This window comes from Mobula birostris, chromosome 2 (genome assembly GCF_030028105.1).
Source record: "Mobula birostris isolate sMobBir1 chromosome 2, sMobBir1.hap1, whole genome shotgun sequence".
In the NCBI taxonomy this organism is placed as follows: domain Eukaryota; kingdom Metazoa; phylum Chordata; class Chondrichthyes; order Myliobatiformes; family Myliobatidae; genus Mobula; species Mobula birostris.
The window spans coordinates 137,043,920-137,066,816 of NC_092371.1; the positions used below are offsets into that span (position 1 = coordinate 137,043,920).

General features: G+C 46.6%; 1 protein-coding gene across 2 annotated transcripts in view; it reads left to right on the plus strand.

The window, feature by feature from the left end:
* gtpbp2b (GTP binding protein 2b) overlaps positions 1-22,533 on the plus strand; it is a 30,609-nt gene extending 8,076 nt beyond the window's left edge. The window contains exons 2-12 of one of the 2 annotated variants that reach the window (XM_072249138.1): positions 824-850; positions 2,370-2,554; positions 2,699-2,807; positions 3,998-4,195; positions 5,029-5,203; positions 13,347-13,566; positions 14,769-14,904; positions 15,519-15,577; positions 16,494-16,665; positions 16,926-17,090; positions 21,564-22,533. In XM_072249138.1, coding sequence (XP_072105239.1) covers positions 824-850; positions 2,370-2,554; positions 2,699-2,807; positions 3,998-4,195; positions 5,029-5,203; positions 13,347-13,566; positions 14,769-14,904; positions 15,519-15,577; positions 16,494-16,665; positions 16,926-17,090; positions 21,564-21,716 — 1,599 coding nt within the window. In that variant the 3' untranslated portion in view covers positions 21,717-22,533. The remainder of the gene's footprint in view (positions 1-823; positions 851-2,369; positions 2,555-2,698; positions 2,808-3,997; positions 4,196-5,028; positions 5,204-13,346; positions 13,567-14,768; positions 14,905-15,518; positions 15,578-16,493; positions 16,666-16,925; positions 17,091-21,563) is intronic. The other variant, XM_072249144.1, reaches the window with a different exon arrangement.
* Positions 22,534-22,897: the final 364 nt, after the last annotated feature.

A 22,897-nucleotide genomic window follows, 5' to 3' on the forward strand; every position in this document is an offset into this window, starting at 1 on the left:
GCAGTACAGATGTCTTAGTCCTGCTTTGTGGAAGTAGCTATTGTCAGAATCCGGTTTATCATCACTTGTGAAATGTGTTGTTTTGTGGTAACAGTACAGTGCGAGGTATAAAGAATTACTGGGTCATAGTATTAAAAAGTGTGATAGCGAAACAGTGACGAGGTACTCATGGACTATTCTGGGATCTGGTGGCAGAGGGGGCGAAGGCTGAGTGTGGGATTTCAGGTTCCTGATGGTGATAATAATAAGGCATGGTCCAGGTGATGAGCGTCCTTAATGGATACTACCTTGAGGCACTGCCTTTTGGAGATGTCCTTGGTTGTGGGGAGGCTGTGCCCATGTTGGAGCTAACTGACTCTACCAGCCTGTGCAGCCTTGATACTGCACACTGGCGTCTCCGTGCCAGAGGTGATGCAGCCAGTCAGAATGCTCGCTGCTGTACATCTGTAGAAATTTGTGGGATTCTCCTGAGACTCCTGATGAAGTATAGCCGCTGTTGTGTTGTTTTTGTGATTGCATTAATGTGTTGGGCCCAGGATGAATCCTCTAAAATATTAATGCCCAGGAACTTGAAGCTGCTCACCCCTTCCACTGCAGACTGCTTATGAGGTTTGGTATACCTTCATGACTTCCCTTCCCTTTCCTGAAGCCTACAATGAATTCCTTGGTCTTACTGATACAGAGTGCAATGTTGTGACACCACTCAACCAGCCAATATATTTCACTGCTGTGCGCCAGTTCTTGGCAGTGTCTGTACAGGGGGGATTTTCATGGGATGTCAGTGCTGTGTGTGATAATATTAATACTTTCTCTTTCTTTACAGGCAGAAGAAGGAAACATTGAGTACAAGGTGAGTTGGACAGGGGTCTCCAGGTTAGGGGACTAGTTGATGTGTTTGGTAATGCACTGTGTTATGATCCCTTTCAAGCAATTCTTATGGGTCTTGATGAGTAGATGCAGAGCTGATATTTCTCTGACTGTCTTCTCGAGGACTAGCTGACTCTGCAGACAAGGGCTCAGCCACTTAGGGCCAAGAGCAGCCTGTATGGTGTGAGTACCTTTTGATTTGGATGACTTCCGTGGAGGTAGAGGGAGGATATGTTGGGTCTTGCTGCTGACTTTTGGATGAATCAAGTTTCAAGTTTATTGCCATACACATCGTTCCTCCAGACCAAGGTGCACAACACAGTACATAATACATACAAACATAAAACAAAGTAATATTACCACTCGTAAATTCACAAGTACTAAGGTCTCTTTGTGGCACAAGTTAAAAAGTAAACAGTATAATGCTACTGGCACTTCATGTGTGATGAGACCTGCATGGTGGCAGGGAGTTCAGTAACCTTGCAGTCTGGGGGAAGAAGCTGTTACCCATCCTATGGATCTCCCTCCTGATGATGAGGTTAAAGGGATTGTTGGACAGATGGGAAGGATCATTGACAATTCTAAGGGCTCTGAATTGTCAGTGGTCCCTCCCATCCAGTCGACAGTGAACAATCAGCACTCCTGATCAATATCTCTAGATGGAAAAGAGACTCTAATGATCCACTCAGCTGTCTTCGCAATTCTTTGTAGAGACTTGCAGTCCGATGCTTTACAATTCCTTTATCAGATAGTGATGAGGCTGGTCAGGACATTTGATCGTGCTCCTGTAGAAATCGATTATAATGGGGGGTGGGGGAGCATCACTCACCTTAATCTCAGGAAGTGGAGATGCTGCAGTTCTTTCTTGATCAAAGAGATGGTGTTGAGGGGCCAGATGAGACTGTGCATTATGTGCACTCCCAGAAACTTAATGCTCCTAACTCTCTTCACAAATGAGCTGTATATGCAATGAGGAGAGGTTAGACTGCACCACCCTAAAGCCTCTCTGTATGCCAGCTCATTATTGTTGTTGATGATGCCAACAACTGGTCTCATCAGAAAACTTGATTTGGTAGCAGTGCAGTCACACATCAGCAGTGGGCTGAGCACGCAGCCCTGGAGGTGCTGGTGCTCACAATGAGGTGCCTCTGCCAACACGCATTTTGGCCTTTCTGTCGAGAAGTCCAAAATCCAGTTACAGAAAGGGGTGTTGAGACCCAATGAGGATAGTTTACCCGTCAGCTTCTGAAAGGTGATTGTATTAAACACTGAGCTGAAGCCGATAAACAGCATCCTGGTACATGAGGCACTATTTTCCATGTAGAACAGGACAGAGTGGAGTGAAGAGACTATGGCATCATCAGTAGACCAACTTGAATGATAAACAAACTGGAAAGGGTCAAATGTAGCAGGAGGATGGGATTTAATGTGATCCCAAACCAGCTGCTTGTGTCCCTTCAGATGCCTCTGATTGCCTAGTAACTCATGCTTTGTATCCTCAGCTGAAGTTAGTCAACCCCTCACAGTACCGCTTCGAGCACTTGGTCACACAGATGAAGTGGCGCCTTCAGGAGGGTCGTGGTGAGGCCGTTTATCAGATCGGGGTGGAAGACAATGGTCTGTTGGTGGGGCTCTCCGAAGATGAGCTAAAGGCTTCACTCAAGACCCTGCGCAAGATGGCAGAGAAGTAATTATGTTCATTATCTTGGAGCAGGGAGGGTACTGGAATCCCGTCTTGGTGCACGTCAGAGCTCTGTGTCTGCCTCCGTGTTGGCTGAGCCCAGGGTCTGTGTGTTTGCTGGTTGCTGAGCTGTGCTTGTTTTGTGCACAGGGTTGGAGCTGACATCACAATCCTGCGGGAGTGCAACGTGGCATACGACTTGGACTCGCCCAGGCGGATAGCCGAGGTGCTGATTCGGAAAGTTCCTGATGATCAGCAGGTACAGGCCAGAACTGGTCCCCTCGTTCTCCCAGATACCACTGAAACATGGTGACGGCCACTGCTCACAGGGGACAGTGTTGTAATTTGTCTAAGGGTGTGAGGAACTCTGTCAGCCGTACCCCGAGCATTTTGTCACCCACTAAAGGTTAACTTGCAGGTAGAATTGGTGGTGAGGAAGGCAAATGTAATGTTAGCATTCATTTCAAGAGGTCTAGAATTCAAGAGCAGGGATGTGATGCTGAGGCTTTATAAGGTACTGGAGAGGTCTCACCTTCGGTATTGTGAACAGTTTTGGGCTCCTTATCTAAGAAAAGATGTGCTGGCATTGAAGAGGGTTCAGAGGAGGTTCACAGGGATGATCCCAGGAATGAAAGGGTTATCATACAAGGAATGTTTGATGGCTCTGGGTCTGTACTCACTAGAATTTAGAAGAATCTTATTGAAACCTTTTGAATGTTGAAAGGCCTGGATGTTTCCCATGGTGGGGGAGTGTAAGATAAGAGGGCACAGCCTCAAGATAGCGGGGTGTCCATTTAAGACAGATGCGGAGAAATTTCTTCAGCCAGAGGGTAGTGAATTTGTGGAATTTGTTACCACAGGCAGCTGTGGAGGCCAGGTCGCTGGGTGTATTCAAAGCAAAGCTTGATAGGTTCTTGATTGGATATGGCATCAAAGGTTAAAGGGAGAAGGCTGGGCAGTGGGGCTGAGGGGGGAAAAAAGGATCAGCTGTGATTGAACGGCGGAGCAGACTCGATGGGCCAAATGGCCTAATTCTGCTCCTCTATCTTGTGGTCTCACTGATGGGGTGTATATCACTGAAATCCGGAGTCTCCCCAGACTGGCAAGTCAGACATGATCTATTGGCGATGACTCATAAGCTGTGGGGTAATATGTAATATGCTGAAGCTTCCAGTGCCTAGCTGTATCCTGAGACAAAGATGGAGCAAGGGTGATTGGACTGTCAAATGCTCTGGATTATTAGTCAAGGACTTTCCCACCACACTGTATTTGTGGATTTGATGGACCTTCTAAGAGCTGGTACAGGTGTGGTGGGTTGAATGGTGTGAATGAAGATTATGATGTTGCATTCAGGTGAAGCGGTAGGAGGAGGGGGATACCTTGAGGGAGCAGTTGGTACATGGCTCTGCAGGGACAGGCAGGTGTAACCTGTGCTCTCGCCTCCTGCAGTTCCTCGACTTGCGAGTGGCAGTTCTCGGAAACGCGGACTCTGGGAAGTCAACTCTGCTGGGAGTCCTAACACAGGGCGAGTTGGACAATGGGCGTGGTAGAGCACGACTCAACCTCTTCAGGCACCTACATGAAATCCAGTCGGGGCGAACTTCCAGCATAAGCTTTGAAATCCTGGGATTCAACAGCAAAGGAGAGGTACAGTTGTGATCTATGATCCTACAGATTCCCCTGCCTCCCTGGCCTGATATAGAATTATCTGATCTGGAGCAGAGCAGGGCAGTGTCAGAAACGCTAGGATTAACCATCCTGTCAAGGTCTGTGGCGAAGTGTAAGGCTGGGATGGGTTTATGGGACGGCCATTCTAATATCCTTCCAGTACTGGGTTTAGATGGCAGACAGTTAAGGTTCAAGAGGTATCTCCTGAAACATCCCAGGGAAGAATGTTATCTGTCTGCTCAGTGTGGTCCCACCTCCTTGAAATGTTCAACCCGCACCAACTGAAGGGGAAGACTAGGGACAATGTACTGAATGGCCTCCAGTATGTCGTTGGCCTGTGCTAGGTTGCTGCTGCTCTGTGTCATGGAGCACAGGACAAGACCGTTCAGCCCAATCAAATTGTCTACATGGGTTAGTCCTGAAAGCTTTCCTATCCATGTACTTTTCCAAGTGTTTTTTTCGTCCAAGCTCAAAGTCATCCAGTACAAAAAATGGCTCACCACATCCATGGCTACAAGTCCCATTTACCAGCACTTGGTTTCTGCTTCAAGTGCTCATCTAGGCACCACTACGATGTTGTGGGAGTCTCTGCCTCACCACTCTTTTCCAGGTTTCCACCACACATGGCAATGAGTGAAGGTGGGGTGTCACACCAGCACTCTCTGGATAGAGGATGGGACTCCATTCCCAGTTCACAATGCATAGACTAGGTTTTTAGGTTATTGGTGCTCCTTCAGGCCCACTGAATATACCTGGGTCAGGCTCAGGCTTACCTCTCTGTAGTCTAATATGTTGCTGTCCTTCTCCTGAAGGTGGTAAATTACAGTGGTTCACGGACAGCAGAAGTCATCTGTGAAAGTGCCTCCAAGATGATCACCTTCATTGACCTGGCAGGGCACCACAAGTACCTAAAGACTACCATCTTTGGCCTGACCAGTTATTGCCCGGATTTTGCCATGCTTGTTGTCAGTGCCAACACTGGCATAGGTATGTCTTTTAAATATGGGCTGGTGTGGGGGGAGGGAATGGATGCATTGCTGGGCACTGAGTGGCACATGATGTGATCACTGGCTTCTGATCCTTGTCTCTGAACCCTTTTGCGAAGTGTTGATTTGTGATGACCCTTGTCTCAAACAACCCCTGTGCTTTGTGTACAGGCCTCTGGATGAGGATGTAGTCCATGGAAATAACTTCAGAGATAAAGTGGTGAAGGGAGCTGCTGTAGGCTCTCCCAGAATCAGACCTCACTTGTCCCCAGAGCTACCATGCAGTCAGAAAGCAGAATCGCTTCTTCCCACCTCAGCTTTTAGGATCCATGTGTTCTGCCTGTAACTCCAGCAAGCTGGCTGCATGATGGACTGTCTGTAGAGATTGGGCCAGACGTGGGCTGCTGATAAGAGTCTGAACTACAGTAAACTGAAACTCTGTCACCCCGCCCAAAGAGCAGGCAAAACTTGCCAGCATTCTGTCACAGAATCTCACAGCCCTATGGCCTACCATGTCCGTGCTGATTATTGCATTCACATCTGTGTCATTTTGTTTACCAGCCTTTGGTCTGTAGCCTTTTAGGACTTGGATGATTCTGGTGAACTTCTAGATACTTAAATGTTGCGGGAGTCTGTGGCTCCAACATTTCTTCCAAATGCCAACCCTTTAACCCTTATTTCCATCTAAACCTGTGCACCTTCGTAAAGGGGAAGTGTTTTCATAAGACATAGGAGCAGAATTCGGCCATTTGGCCCATCAAGCCTTCTGCCATTTCATCATGGCTGATCCATTTCATACCCAACACCATTCTCCAGCCTTCTCCCTGTAATCTTTCATGCCCTGACTGATTAAGAACCTATCAACCTCTGCCTTAAATACCTCCGATGACCTGACCTTCATAGCCACCTGTGGCAATGAATTCCACAGATTCACCACCCCCTAGCTAAAGAAATTCTTCCTCTTCTCTGTTTTAAATGGGCATCCTTCTAAACTGTGGCTATGCGCTCAACTTCTAGACTTACCCGTCATGGCAACATCCTCTCCACATCCACTCTAGGCCTTTTAACATTTGAAACATAGAAACACAGAAAACCTACAGCACAGAACCTACAGGACAGGAAAGGAATGGAGGGTTATGGGCTGAGTACAGGTCGGTGGGACGAGGTGAGAGTAAGAGTTCGGCACGGACTAGAAGGGCCAAGATGGCCTGTTTCCATGCTGTAATTGTTATACGGTTATACAATACAGGCTCTTCAGCCCACAAAGCTGTGCCGAACATGTCCTTACCTGAGAACTATCTAGGCTTTACCCATAGCCCTCTTTTTTTCTAAGCTCCATGTAGCCATCCATCTTAAAAGACCCTGTCGTTACTGCCTCCACCACCGCTGCCGGCAGCCCGTTCCACGCACTCACCACTCTCTGCGTAAAAAGGAAAAAAAAAAATTACCCGTGACATCTCCCCTACCTACTTTCAAGTACCTTAAAACTATGCCCTCTTGTGCTAGCCATTTCAGCGCTGGGGAAAAGCCTCTGACTATCCACATGATCAGTACCTCTCATTATCTTGTACACCTCTATCAGGTCACCTCTCATCCTCCACCACTCCAAGGAGAAAAGGCCGAGTTCACTCAACCAATTCTCATAAGGCTTGCTCCCCAATCCAGGCAACATCCTTGTAAATCTCCTCTGCACCCTTTCTATGGTTTCCATATCCTTCCTGTAGTGAGGCGACCAGAATTGAGCACAGTACTCCAAGTGGGGTCTGACCAGGGTCCTATGTAGCTGCAGCATTACCTCTCTGCTCTTAAACTCAATCCCACGATTGATGAAGGCCAATGCACCATATGCCTTTTTAACCACAGAGTCAACCTGCGTAGCAGCTTGGAGTGTCCTATGAACTCGGACCCCAAGATCCCTGTGATCCTCCACACTGCTAAGAGTCTTACCATTAATGCTATATTCTGCCATCATATTTGACCTACCAAAATGAACCACCTCACACTTATCTGTGTTGAACTGCATCTGCCACTTCTCAGCCCAGTTTTGCATCCTATCAATGTCCTGTTGTAACCTCTGACAGGCCTCCCCACAATCCACAACACCCCCAACCTTTGTCATCAGCAAATTTACTAACCCATCCTTCCACTTCCTCATCCAGGTTATTTATAAAAAATCACGAAGAGTAGGGGTCTCAGAACAGATCCCTGAGACACTCCACTGGTCACCGACCTCCATGCAGAATATGACCCGTCTACAACCACTTTTTGCCTTCTGTGGGCAAGCCAGTTCTGGATCCGCAAAGCAATGTCCCCTTGGATCCCATGCCTCCTTACTTTCTCAATAAGCCTTGCATGGGGAACCTTATCAAATGCCTTGCTGAAATCCATATTCACAACATCTACGGCTCTACCTTCATCAGTGTTTAGTCACATCCTCAAAAAATTCAGTCAGGCTCATAAGGTATGACCTGCCTTTGACAAAGCCATGTTGACTATTCCTAATCATATTATGCCTCTCAAAATGTTCACAAGTCCTGCCTCTCAGGATCTTCTCCAACAACTTACCAACCACTGAAGTAAGACTCACTGGCCTATAATTTCCTGGGCTATCTCTACTTCCTTTCTTGAATAAGGAAACAACATCCACAACCCTCCAATCCTCCAGAACCTCTCCCATCCTCATTGATGATGCAAAGATCATCGCCAGAGGCTCAGCAATCTCCTCCCTCGCTTCCCACAGTAGCCTGGGGTACATCCCATTCGGTCCCGGTGACTTATCCAAATTGATGCTTTCCAAAAGCTCCAGCAAATCCTCTTCATTAATATCTACATGCTCAAGCTTTTCAGTCCACTGCAAGTCATCGCTACAATCGCGAAGATCCTTTTCCGTAGTAAATACTGAAGCAAAGTATTCATTACCTCCGCTATTTCCTCTGGTTCCATACACACTTTTCCACTGTCACACTTGATTGGTCCTATTCTCTCACGTCTTATCCTCTTGCTCTTCATATACTTGTAGAATGCCTTGGGGTTTTCCTTAATCCTGTCCGCCAAGGCCTTCTCATGGCCCCTTCTGGCTCTCCTAATTTCTTTCTTAAGCTCCTTCCTGCTGACCTTATAATCTAGATTCCTATCATTACCTAGTTTTTTGAACCTTTCGTAAGCTCTTCTTCTTGACTAGATTTACAATAGCCTTTGTACACCACGGATCTTGTACCCTACCATCTTTTCCATGTCTCATTGGAACGTACCTACTCAGAACCCCACGCAAATATCCCCTGAACGTTTGCCACATTTCTTTCGTACGTTTCCCTGAGAACATCTGTTCCCAATTTATGCTTCCAAGTTCCTGCCTGATAGCCTCATATTTCCCCTTACTCCAATTAAATGCTTCCCTAACTTGTCTGTTCCTATCCTTCTCCAATGCTGTGGTAAAGGAGATAGAATTGTGATCACTATCTCCAAAATGACCAGGTTCATTTCCCAATACCAGATCAAGTACAGCCTCTGCTCTTGTAGGCTTATCTACATATTGTGTCAAGAAACCTTCCTGAACATACCTAACAAACTCTACCCCATCTAAACCCCTCACTCTAAGGAGATGCCAATCAGTACATGGGAAATTAAAATCTCCCACCACAACAACCCTGTTATTATTACTCCTTTCCAGAATCTCTCTCCCTCTCTGCTCCTCGATGTCCCTGTTACTATTGGGTGGTCTATAAAAAAACACCATGTAGAGTTATTGACCCCTTCCTATTCCTAACTTCCACCCACAGAGATTCCATAGACAACCTCTCCATGACTTCCTCCTTTTCTGCAGCCGTGACACTATCTCTGATCAACAGTGCCACGCTCCCACCTCTTTTGCCTCCCTCCCTGTCCTTTCTGAAACATCTGGAGCCTGGCACTCGAAGTAACCATTCCTGCCCCTGCACCATCCAAGTCTCTGTAATGGCCACAACATCATAGCTCCAAGTGCTGATCCACACTCTAAGCTCATCTGCTTTATTCATAATACTCCTCACATTAAAAGAGACACATCTCAAACCATCGGTCTGAGCGCGTCCCTTCTCTATCACCTGCCTGTCCTCCCTTTTGCACTGTCTCCAAGCTTTCTCTATTTGTGAGCCAACCTCCCTTTCATCCGTCACTTCAGTTCGGTTCCCACCCCCCAGCAAAATTAGTTGAAACTCTCCCCAATAGCCTTAGCAAACCTTCCCGCCAGGATATTGTTCCCCCTCGAATTCAAGTGCAACCCGTTCTTTTTGTACAGTCACACCTGCCCCAGAAGAGGTCCCAATGATCCAGAAGTCTGAATCCCTGCCCCCTGCTCCAATCCCTCAGACACGCATTTATCCTCCACCTCATTCTATTCCTATATTCACTGTCACGTGGCACAGGCAGTAATCCCGAGATGACTACCTTTGAGGTCCTGCTTCTCAACTTCTTTCCTAACTCCCTGTAGTCTGTTTTCAGGACCTCCTCCCTTTTCCTACCTATGTCATTGCTACCAATATGTACCACGACCTCTGGCTGTTCTCCTTCCCACTTCAAGATATCGTGGACGTGATCAGAAACATCTCGGACCCTGGCACCTGGGTGGCAATCTACCATCCACTTTTCTTTCTTGTGTCCACAGAATCGCCTGTCTGACCCCATAACTATAGAGTCCTCTATCACTGCCGCCATCCTCTTCCTTTCCCTACCCTTCTGAGCTACAGGGCCAGACTCCGTGCCAGAGGTGTAACCACTGTTGCTTCCCTCACATAGGCCATCCCTCCCAACAGTACTCAAGCAGGAATACTTATTGTTAAGGGGGACTGCCACTGGGGTATTCTCTAATACCTGCTTCTTGCTCTTCCCTCTCCTGATTGTTACCCACTTCTCTGTCTCTTGTGGTCCTGGGGTGACTACCTGTCTATAGCTCCTCTCTATCACCTCCTCACTCTCCCTGACCAGACGAAGGTCATCGAGCTGCAGCTCCAGTTCCCTAACCCAGTCTCTAAGGAGCTGCAGCTTGATGCACCTGTGCAGATGTGGTCGTCCGGGAGGCTGGGAGTCTCCAGGACTTCCCACATCTGACACCGAGCACAGAACACTGGCCTCACACACATACCTTCTGTCTTTATTTTAAACAGATAACCTACCTGGCCTTGACCCCTTATCGCTGAAGCCCCATTGAGCCAAAACCTTCCTACTCTGTCTCCCACTACTCTGATGCCCGCTCTGTAAATCTGTCTTTTTAAGCTCTTCTTGCTGTTCTCACTGGCCGACCTCCACGCACTTGCACAGTCGTGTCCCATTCAAACCGCTGAAGAAATAATTTGATAGGTTTCAGTGAGATCCCCCTCTTTCTTCTAAATTTCAGTGACTACATTCAATTCAAGTTTAATTGTCATTTAACCATACAGTGGCATGCAAAAGTGTGGGCACCCCAGTCAAGATTTCTGTTACTGTGCATAGTTAAGTGAGTAGAAGATGAACTGATCTCCAAAAGTCATAAAGTTAAAGATGAAACATTCTTTTCAACATTTTAAGCAAGATTAGTGTATTATTTTTGTTTTGTACAATTTAGAGTGGGGGAAAAAAGGTAAGGAGCACCATGCAAAGGTTTGGGCACCCCAAGAGATTTGAGCTCTCAGATAACTTTCACCAAGGTCTCAGACCTTAATTAGCTTGTTAGGGCTATGGCTTGTTCACAGTCATCGTTAGGAAAGGCCAGCTGATGCAAATTTCAAAGCTTTATAAATACCCTGACTCCTCAAACCTTGTCCCAACGATCAGCAGCCATGGGCTCCTCTAAGCAGCTGCCTAGCAGTCTGAAAATTAAAATAAATGATGCCCACTAAGCAGGAGAAGGCTATAAGAAGATAGCAAAGCTCTTTCAGGTAGCCGTTTCCTCAGTTCATAATGTAATTAAGAAATGGCAGTTAATAGGTGGAGGTCAAGTTGAGGTCTGGAAGATCAAGAAAACTTTCCGAGAGAACTGCTCGTAGGATTGCTAGAAAGGCAAATCAAAGCCCCCGTTTGACAGCAGAACACCTTCAGGAAGATTTAGCAGACTCTGGAGTGGTGGTGCACTGTTCTACTGTGCAGCGACACCTGCACAAATATGACCTTCATGGAAGAGTCATCAGAAGAAAACCTTTCCTGCATCCTCACCACAAAATTCAGCATTAGAAGTTTGCAAAGGAACGTCTAAACAAGCCTGATGCATTTTGGAAACAAGTCCTGTGGACTGATGAAGTTAAAATAGAACTTTTTGGCCGTAATGAGCAAAGGTATGTTCAGAGAAAAAAGGGTGCAGAATTTCATGAAAAGAACACCTCTCCAACTGTTAAGCACGGGGGTGGATCGATCATGCTTTGGGCTTGTGTTGCAGCCAGTGGCACGGGGAACATTTACTGGTAGAGGGGAGAATTACTTCAATTAAATGCCAGCAAATTCTGGAAGCAAACATCACACCGTCCATAAAAAAAAAAAAGCCGAAGATGAAAAGAGGATGACTTCTACAACAGGATAATGATCCTGAACACACCTCAAAATCCACAATGGACTACCTCAAGAGGTGCAAGCTGAAGGTTTTGCCATGGCCCTCACAGTCCCCCACCCTAAACATCATCGAAAATCTGTGGATAGACCTCAAAAGAGCAGTGCATGCAAGACAGCCCAAGAATCTCACAGAACTAGAAGCCTTTTGCAAGGAGGGATGGGAGAAAACTCCCCCAAACAAGAATTGAAAGACTCTTAGCTGGCTACAGAAAGCGTTTACAAGCTGTGATACTTGCCAAAGGTGGTGTTACTAAGTATTGACCATGAAGGGTGCCCAAACTTTTGCTTCGGGCCCTTTTCCTTTTTTTTGTTATTTTGAAACTGTAGAAGATGGAAATAAAAAAGTAATCTCGCTTAAAATATTAAAGAAATGTGTCATTTTTAACTTTATGCCTTTTGGAAATCAGTTCATCTTTTACTCACTTAGTTATTCACAGTAACAGAAATTTTGACCAGGGTGCCCAAACTTTTGCATGCCACTGTACATGAATACAGCCAAATGAGACAGCATTACTATAGAGTTAAGGTACAAAGACACTTTACAACCAGTCACACACAGTAAACACACACAAGATCACAATCATGTAATAATAGTCCCAAGACGGTGGCCCACCTGCCCCCTCCCCACCCTATGCCGTGGCTTGATGCATACAGGTCAACAAGCCCATATAGATTATCAGTAAAAATATAATGACGCAGAATATGCACATACACCCCTGGTGAGTGCGGCGGCTCGGATGCCTCTCCGGCAGCTGAAAAGCAAGCAAACCCCGCAGCTTGAGTCCTGAGTCCGCTGAGTGCGGCTATAACATCTGCAGCTGGCTACAACACAGCTTGTCTCCTGCCAAGCAAAATCCTGGGTGGGCAGTTCCGACTCCTTTCTGGACACTGCGCCGTATCAGCCCCAGTGAAGCACAGTGGCTTCGTCCCTCACCCTGAGCGGCTACAAACAGGTGACACCATGGCTTCAGGCAGTTCCCCTGCATCCGCCCCTGCTCACGTCCAATGAATCAGTGAATCAAACCTGCTGCGTACCAAATTAACAATGTCCAAAGGGGTCTTGCGATCACGAGAAAAGCAACCATGGTGGCCACTCGCTAATTGACTGTCAGCCTCCATCAACTCAGGCAGCAGCACGTTGCACAGCTCTTTCATTATCTCCACCAGCAAGCAGCTCACTGATGGTGTAGACCTACAGTACTTAACATACAACAGGATCTTGCAGTCATTAGATGTATGTTTAAGTAGAATGATAGGACCTTTTGTTGACCCTATAGAAGCTGCTGCGAGCAGTCATGTCGTCATCTTGCTGAAAGTACTGAAGGCCAAGAGCCATAAATCACTTCTCATACGATGAACCTATCATTCCATGAACCTCCTCTGAACCTACTCTGACTGATGAGTTTCTTGCTGTCTACCCTGTCTATACCCCATGTAATGTTGCACAACTGTCTGGCCACCCCGTCCCCCTCATCCTCCACTCTAGCTCAGTCGCGGGTGAAAGGGTCTACCTTTTGACTAACTAGACAATAACTCTGTGACTTCTGCTTGGTGGTTGTCTGATCTTCTGCCATCTCTTGCGCCTGTAGCTGGCACCACCCGGGAACACCTAGGCTTGGCCATGGCCCTCAAGGTGCCCTTCTTCATTGTGATCAGTAAAGTGGACCTGTGCACCAAGAGCACCATCGATCGCACCGTCAGGCAGCTGGAGGTGGTCCTGAAGCAGCCAGGGTGTAACAAGGTGCCGCTGCTGGTGTCGAGCAGCGATGATGCAGTAACAGCTGCCCAGCAGTTTGCCCAGTCACCCAGGTAACATGTCGGACTTTTCCCCGGCGCTTACGAGCCTATCTGGCATTAGACTCAGTGTGTGAGTCTGTGTTCATTAATCACTCACTGTAGTCTCCTTGTGAGGCACTGGAGATCATAAACAGCTATCTGTGGGCATGTGGCTGAGTGAGCTACAAAGAGCTGGAGATGGAGGAGTTTCATGGTTAGAAGGGCTACGCCTATGTGGAATATAAATAGAAGGCCATTAAGTCCATTCACAAACTCGGACATGGAGCTGCCTCATGAGAAGGTGCTAATGTATTTCAGGGGACACTGGACGAGCTTGGGGGCAAGGAAGGGAACAAGGGCAGCCATGCATTTCTTCAGTGCTCCTCATGATCACTGGTTGTTCCAGGACATGAGGTAGCACAGAGTAGATGGGCTGAAAGGCCTGTAAATTCCATCTGCATCTGGTGGAATCACCACCAGTACTTCAGAGGATGGACTGGAGATGCAAAGTTTAACTACAGCACATCAGCTGAGGAGATTCCACCAAGGGAATGCAATTAACTTTGCAGTATGTAGTACTTTAGTCTCTACTGGTGATGATGAAACTACTGCAGAGTTGTATGAGCCCACGTAGTTCTTTGATGTAATCAGGGGAATGCATTCCTTGCCCAGCCTGCCATGATTCCAGGTCTATCTCTTCATATCGACCAGAAAACATTTCATTCCAAGCTAATTAGTGGTAGGTGTTAATTGGCTCGACACTGGTTCTGTAGCTCTGTCAGTGGATGGATAGGTGTGGTCACGGTTGGAATGGAGATGGGGGGACTGGTATGCACGGACAGATGTGTGAATGGCTGAGTGGAAATCATTATCCCGGGGGGTGGGGGGCTTGCCTATTCATGCCCTAAAAGAGCATGGGTGTGTAGTGTAGCACCCCTCTGCCCTGAACCATGCCTCTACCTTGCACACAATGCCTGTTGTTTTTGTTGGCATGAGACGGTGGACCTGGGTATAGGACAGAGCCAAGCCTGTACAAGGTGTGCCCAACTACAGCCCTATTTCCTCAGGAGGGTCCTGGCCATCCTAGTTTCTCAACTGAGGCAGGATGAGCAGTAATTGGGTACCAGCTAGGCTGTTATTCCATAAATGCTGGTGAGCTGTGGTGACATGAGAGGCCAGGGAAGCACTGACAGGAATGCAGCATGTGTGGTAATGTCCCTGTTTGTTCTGTTTAGCATCACTCCAATCTTCACACTGTCCAGTGTGAACGGGGTAAACTTGGACCTGCTGAAGGTTTTCCTCAATGTGCTGCCTCCACTGACCAACAGTAAGGAGCAGGAGGAGCTCATGCAGCAGCTGACTGAGTTTCAGGTAAAGCGAAAGACCAGAGTTCATCACGCTGTTCTGTGGCCTCGGCAAAGGACAGGGATTGTGTTTGTACATCCTTGGTAATGGAGGGAACAGAGCAGGTTAAACACAAGCAGTGTGAAAATGGCCCGGTTGTTCCCAGTCAGTGTCGATTGATTTTTGAAATTAGCAGAAGGTATAGCTGAAAGGGGGCAAGGCTCAGATGCCCCTACAGCAGTGCAGTACTCCTTTGGTACCACATGCCGGGATGTTGTGGGACCAATATGCCTTTCCCCTGGTGCCTGCACGTAGCCCTCTCCTTTGCTGGTATGCAGCTGGAGTGTCAATCTCGATTATATTCCTGATTGGCTTTTTCTGCTGAAGATTCCTGTACAAAATTCTGGTTAGCCTATGGCTTCTGTGGCCCTCGGCACTGCTCTTGTTCACAACACAAAGGATGTGAACATTCCAGTAGACAGCACAGGTCCCCCTCCCTGTGGCTTCATCATAAACAGTCTCGTCAATAGCTCTGGTGGTGGTGGGGGGGGGGGGGCGAGTAGAGGGCTAGGAAAGGTGACGTGGTGGGGGTGTGTCTAGACAGCCGGGATGTGTGGATTCATTGTTCCTGGTTTTTACAGGTAGATGAAATCTATTCTGTCCCTGACGTGGGCACAGTTGTTGGTGGCACCCTGTACAGGTAAGAACAACAATGTGTCTCAGTGGCCTTACTTCCTACTGTGGTCATTCTCCTGTGTTTCTGTGTGAGAACCACGAGCAGCAACTTTCTGCAGTGATGGATTATCACTATCTTGGTTAGGAGTGAATTCAGTAACAAAGTACAGGAATGTCCATTATGGTAGGGAGCAGGGTGGGTGAGTGAGGCTGATAGGATTGTCTTTCTCACTCTGGGACAGCACAGAAAGAGGCCATTTGGGGCACTGACTCTATCAGTAATCCATACCACAGTCCACATGTTCTCTCCCTTCAGCATTTGTCCAGTTCCCTCATGAACACAGCCATTGAATTTGTCTTTCCCTGAGAGTGCACTCCAGACCAACCTCCACTGCATAGAATATCCTTGTTTTGGTTGTTTGGCTGGTCAACTTTGGTTTTTGACCCCCCCCCCCCCCTTCCCTCAACCTCTGATGTATCCCATCTGTCCCATTTGCCTAACATTTCCCCACCCTTCAGCTGACTCATCAAATCGATGCCATGCGAGGAAGCGATAGTCTCCAACAGATTCATGCTGCCTTCCAGAAAAGCAATCCTATCAGTCCCATTCCCTCTGAGATGCCCATCAGCATCCCTTAATTCTTTTGCAAGTTATCTACACTAAGGGTCGATATACAGTGGAGGGTGTGTTGGCTGCTACTTGTCAAGGAAATCAGGAAAGTGAGGTAGGCTCATGGGAAATCCCTGGCTGCCAGGATAAAGGTAAATCTGATTGGAATTGACAGCGGGCAGAGTCTGCCTCCTGCATTGCGACTCGCAGTGAAGCTGAAAGTGGGGCTGATTTGGAGTGTTGGGGATAGACTGATTGATTTCTCACTGATGGTTTGTATAGAGATTGCTTTCATTAAGGTGAATAAGTCTGATTGTGGTCTATTCCACAGCGGCATCTGCAGAGAGGGTGAGCAGTTGGTGGTTGGCCCCACAGACAGCGGGCAGTTCCTCCCTCTGAAAGTGTGCAGCATCCAGCGGAACCGATCAGCCTGCCGTGTGCTGAGAGCAGGGCAGGCAGCCACCCTGGCTCTGGGCAACTTTGACAGGGCTCTGCTGCGGAAGGTGGGTGTCTCCTCCATCACGTGCAGGCTTGAGACGGGCAACACTGGTGCAGCGGTGTACCAATCGTCGTTCACTGTTGTGGGTAACAGACTCACAGTCGAACAGGCAGCACGGGAGAGGGTCCTGGTGCAGGGTTGCTGCTGATTGCAGTGTGGATGGGAATGGGTAAGGGAGAAAAACTGAGGGGCAGGGGTGGGTAAGGACCCAGGCTGTACGAGTATAAAGTTGATGAGCAGGATGTGCTGAACTTTTTTTTCTAGGGTATGGTAATGGTGAGCCTGGAGATGCAGCCAACTGTCAGCTCCTTCTTCGAATCTGAGATTGTTTTGCTGTTCCATGCAAAGACCTTCCGCAAGGGCTTCCAGGTGACAGTACACGTGGGTAATGTACGGCAGACTGCCATCGTAGAGCTGATCCATGGCAAGGTGAGTATGTGTGGCCTCAGCTCCCATTCTCACTACACCCACTGATCATACTTCCCACCCCACGGAACTGGCACTATCTCCCTCCGGTACTGCCTGCCCACCCTGGTTTCCATTGATTCATTGAGATATGCCACAGAAACGGGCTGTTCAGCTCAACGTGTCCATGCCAACCAAGGTGCCTTTGTGAACTGATTACATTTGGCCCATATCCCTCTAAACCTTTCTTATCCATGTCCAAATCCTGTATAAATGTTATTGAAACATCTCTGTAGCTCATTCTGTGTGCCCTCTCTTTGTTGGGAAAGTTGCTACTCAGGTCTTCATTCTTTCCTTTGTCACCTTAAATCTTGTGCCCTCTAAGCTCCCCTACCTGGGAAAAAGGACTGTGACAATTCACCTTATCTTCACCCTCAGCCTCCTTCACTTCAGGGAAAACAGTCCTGGTAACATCCTCATGAATCTTTCCCCCACCCTTACCAGCTTTGCACATCCTTCTAAAACTAAAATTCAGTCTAAGCAATGATATTTTTACACCTGTAACATGACAGCCTGACTCCTGTATCTGCCTGAGAGAAAACCAAGTACGTCATACAGCTTTTTGATCACCCAACACTCCAAGGCCCTACGTAGGACCTTAAGACATAGGAGCTGAATTAGGCCACGTGACCCATTGAGTCTTCTCTGCTGTTCCATCATGGCTGATTTATTATCCCTCTCAACTTCTTTTTCCTGCCTTCTCCCTGTAACCTTTGATGCCCTGACTAACCAAGAACCTATCAACCTCCGCTTTAAATATACTCAATGGTGGCCACCACAGCTGTCTGTGGCAAGGAATTCCAGATTCACTTACTTCTCACTAAAGAAATTCCTTCTCATCTCCGTTCTAAATAAACACCCCTCTATTTGGGCAGTGCGCCCTAGTCCTAGTCTCACTCACCATAGGAAAATCTCCACAACCGCTGCCTGTGCCTTTCAATTTTCGATAGGTTTCAATGAGATCCCCCTCTTATAAACTCCAGTGAGTACAGGCCCAGAGCCATCAAATGCTCCTCATATATTAACCTTTTCATTCCCAGGAACAATTCTTATGAACCACCTCTGGATCCTCTCCAATGCCAGCACACCTTAGATCTACCATTTACAATGAAAGCCCTACCCTCCATTAACTTTTCAAAATGTAACTCTTCTTGCTTGCCTGAATTAGATTCCTTTGTCCATTTTTTGGTTGATCTAGATCATTATTAATCTAGATTATTAATCTTACACCACAGTGCCAAATCTGGTTTCATTTGCAGACTTCTGCCAACTACATTTCATCTAAATCATTAATTTTAATGGTTAACAAGAACAGTTGCAACATTGATCCCTATGTCACACCACCGGTCACAGACCTTCAATCTGCAAAAGCAATCCTCTACAACCATGCTCTGCCTCTTTCCATCAAAGCAATTATGTTTCCAGTTCACCAGCTCACCCTGTATCCATTATGGTCTAACCTTCCAGACCAGCCTACCATGCAGGACCTCATCAAAGACCTTGCCAAAGTCCTTGCGTCTATCATCCTGCCTTTATCAATCCTCTTAGTTACATCTTCAAAAGAAACTCAAATTCATGGGACATCATTTCCCACACACACAGCCATGCTGATTAGGGATAATCAGTCCTTTCCAAATGTAGGTAGATCTTCTCTCAGAATCTCATCCAGTAATCTTCCCACTACTGTCAGCCTCACGAGCCTGTAGTTCCCTGGCTTGTCCTTGCAGCCCTTAAGTTAAGGAACAATGTTGGTACTTCAGTACTTCACCAATATCTCTGCCGGCAGATATTGTTCCTACCTTCCCACAATGTCCTAGGATACAATTTGTCAGGTCCCAGGGGTTTATCCACCTTATTTTCCTTTAAGTCCACCAGCACTATCTCTTTTGTAAAGTGAATCCACTCCAAAACATTACTATCCCCTTTCCCTAAATTACCAAGTTTGCATTACCTTCTTCACAGTAAGTACTGAAGGGAAATATTAATTTAACATATTGCCCATCTCCTGTGTTTCCAGACAACCATATCAATCCTTAAGGGGACTTATTCTCTCCCTAGTTATCTTTCTGTTTCTATACTTGTCTCTTAAGATTCTCCTTTACCTTATCTGTCAGCGCTATCCCTACTTTCCCTCATCTGCCCCTACCTCCCTTGTACTCAAGGAATTCTCTTGACCCTAAACACAAGAGATTCTGCAGATGCTGGAAATCCAGAGTAACACAAAATGCAGGCAGCATCCATGGAGAGGAATAAACACTTGACATTTCAAGCTGAGACTCCTGATCCTGGCTGACATATGCATCCCTTTTTTTCCCCTGATAATAGCCTCAGTAGTCTAATCCTGCTAGCCTTGCCTTTCACTCTACTAGAAACATGTTAATCTAAATTTTCCCTATCACACCTTAAAGCCTCCCAATTGCCATAAATCCCTTTACCTGCAAACAGTCTCTTCCCAATCAACCTCGGCTAATTCTGAGGTATTGGGAGGAAGTTGCAATGTCCCAATTTAGGACTTGAAATTGTGGAACAGTCCTATCCTTTTCCATAACACTTTTAAAACTTAAAGAATTATGGTCTATAGTCCCAAACTGCTCCCCCACTAGCACTTCAGTCATTTGCCCTGCATCATTTACAAACAATACTGTGCCCAGTTTAGTTGGGCAATCTGCATACTGCTGCAGGAGACTTTCCCAGGACACCACACTTAACACATAACACATTCTGCCCACTCCGAGGTTTTAGTACAATGGCAGTCCCAGTTCACATGAAGGAGGTTAAAGCTGATCTACTATTACAACCCTTCTTCCCCTCTGCCATCCGATTCCTAAATGAACATTGAATCTTTGGACACTACCTCACTTTTATTTTAATATACAGTTTCTGCTTTTGCATGTTTTTAATCTATTCAATATACGTAATTGATTTACTTGTTTATTGATATTTTTTTTAATTATTTTTTTCTTTCTCTGCTAGATTATGTATTGCATTGAACTGCTGCTGCTAAGTTAACAAATTTCACATCACATGCCAGTAATAATAAACCTGATTCTGATTCTGTTTTGTAGTTATCTGTGAGCTCTTTAATTTTCTTTTCTAATTCTCACTGACTACTTGGGAAGTTTAGTGTTCACTGAAATCCCTTCAGTGTTTACGTATTTTTAAATTCCACCAAAGTGGCCTCACGGAAGAATCCTCAGAAATATTCTACCACCCCGCCCCCCCCATTATCCCTACCTCTATCACATCTGTCCCATTGAGCTGTAACTAATGTTACAGTCCCATGTACAAATCCACCCCAAGTTCATCTGATTGCTTGTCAGGCTTCTAGCATTAAAATAATTGCAGTTTATTTTCTCAGACCTTGCTCCCAGTTCTGCTCTTTTCCTGCCTTAGAAACATGGAAAACCTACAGCACAATACAGGCCCTTTGGCCCACAAAGCTGTGCTGAACATGTCCCTACCTTAGAACTACCTAGGCTTTACCCATAGCCCTCTATTTTTCTAAGCTTCATGTAGCCATCCAGGAGTCTCTTAAAAGACCCTATCGTTTCCGCCTCCACCACTCCCGCTGGCAGCTCACTCCACGCACTCACCACTCTCTGCATAAAAAAAACTTACCCGACATCTCCTCTGTACCTACTTCCAAGCACCTTAAAACTGTGCCCTCTCGTGTTAGCCATTTCAGCCCTGGGGAAAAGCCTCTGACTATCCACACGATCAATGCCTCTCATCATTTTATACACTTCTATCAGGTCTCCTCTCTTCCTCCGTCACTCCAAGGAGAAAGGGCAGACTTCTCTCAACCTATTCTCATAAGGCATGCTCCCCAATCCAGGCAACATCCTTGTAAATCTTCTCTGCACTCTTTCTATGGCTTCCACATCCTTCCTGTAGTGAGGCGACCAGAACTGAGCACAGTACTCCAAGTGGGGTCTGACCAGGGTCCTATATAGCTGCAACATTACCTCTTGGCTCCTAAATTCAATTCCACGATTAATGAAGGCCAATACACCATATGCCTTCTTAACCACAGACTCAACCTACACAGCTGCTTTGAGTGTCCTATGGACTCGGACCCCCAAGATCCCTCTGATCCTCCACACTGCCAAGAGTCTTACCATTAATACTATATTCTGCCATCATATTTGACCTACCAAAATGAACCACCTCACACTTATCTGGTTGAACTCCATCTGCCACTTCTCAGCCCAGTTTTGCATCCTATAATATGTCTTCAGAATATGTTTGCTTTAAAGTTTATATTTGCATCGACTTTCCCATTAACTACTTTGGCTCCCACCCGCCGGACAGGTTCCCTCTGGCCCGTGCCACCGCCGGACAGGTTCCCTCTGGCCCGTGCCATCGCCGGACAGGTTCCCTCTGGCCCGTGCCATCGCCGGACAGGTTCCCTCTGACCTGTGCCATTGCCTGTTGCAGGAGGAGCTGAGGACGGGGGAGAAGGCGGTTGTGCAATTCCGCTTTATCAAACACCCGGAATACCTGAAGGTGGGCACCAAGCTGTTGTTCCGTGAAGGAGTGACCAAGGGCATTGGCCATGTTACCAAGGTCATACCCGAGCAAAAGTGCTGAACATCTCCAGATTCTGGGATCATCACACCCAGCTGCTCTCCAGTCTCAGGCACCAGAATCATAGTGCTCAGCCCAAGCTCGCCAGGGTGGGGGTAGGCACCAGCATCTTCAGCCCCCATTAAATGTCCAAGCCTGAATACCACTTGTGCTTACAGGATGAGTTAATTTTCTTCATCCTCCTGCCTTCTGGTTCACAGTGCTTTTAAATCCAAGCCCAGGTAATCAGGTTCTTTGCTAGTTTGTGAAGTTTAATGAGCTGGGCAGGACAGGACATGGTGAAGCCATGTGGAGTATCTGCTACATTGATGGTGCCAAGTTGAAGCTTGTTTTGGTGGGGCCCGGAAGAAGCATTGTTGTGTCTAACCCGGGCCCTGAGTGTCTCAATAGTCATACAGAACAGAAACCAGCCTTTCAATGCAACATGTCCATGCTGAACAAGATCTGAGCTCGTTCCATTTGCCATGTTTGGCTCATTGTGACAAAGCAGTATAGAGGGAGCTTTATTGTGTCTCTAACCTGATTTTTTTTTATTATTTCAAAATATTCTTCATCTAAAGTGTATAAATGTGTGATGTTCACATCAACATTTATATATATTTATATTACCAAAACAGTACTGGCTCATCAGTATCATTCATTGTGTTCTCCCTGCTTCAGGTGTACGGGGAGGCAATAGGAGTTGGGCTGCAAAGCAAATGAGCAGAACTACTTACTACATATATCTACTTGATTATGTGATATAGGCCAGGTTATGTACATTGTTTCTGTATATAAAGATGTACAGAGATGTTTGCTTTAAATAAATAATTTTAAGTGATGGTTTCTCTGATTTGCTGATTGAAACAAAATTAGGCGGGCAGAGTCCGTGAGTAAGTACTTGTCCTGTGTTGCTTCAGGAGGGGGAGATGAAGTAACGACCTGGCTTCATGAAATGAGAACTAGCAGAGGCTGTGACTATTAATCAGCTGTGATGGCTTTACTGAAGAGGGGTGGACTGAATGCGCGCAAAGCCCTAGGGATGTTTAAAGATTGAGATACACCAAGAAAGCTTGGTCAAGGGAGGACTTCAGTCATTTCCAGAGGCTAATTGAGCAGAAAAATCACTGCCTGTCCAAGGAGAGGAGGCAGAAATAGAAAATGACCTGAAGCATTAGATGAAATTTGACTACACACGATTGGCT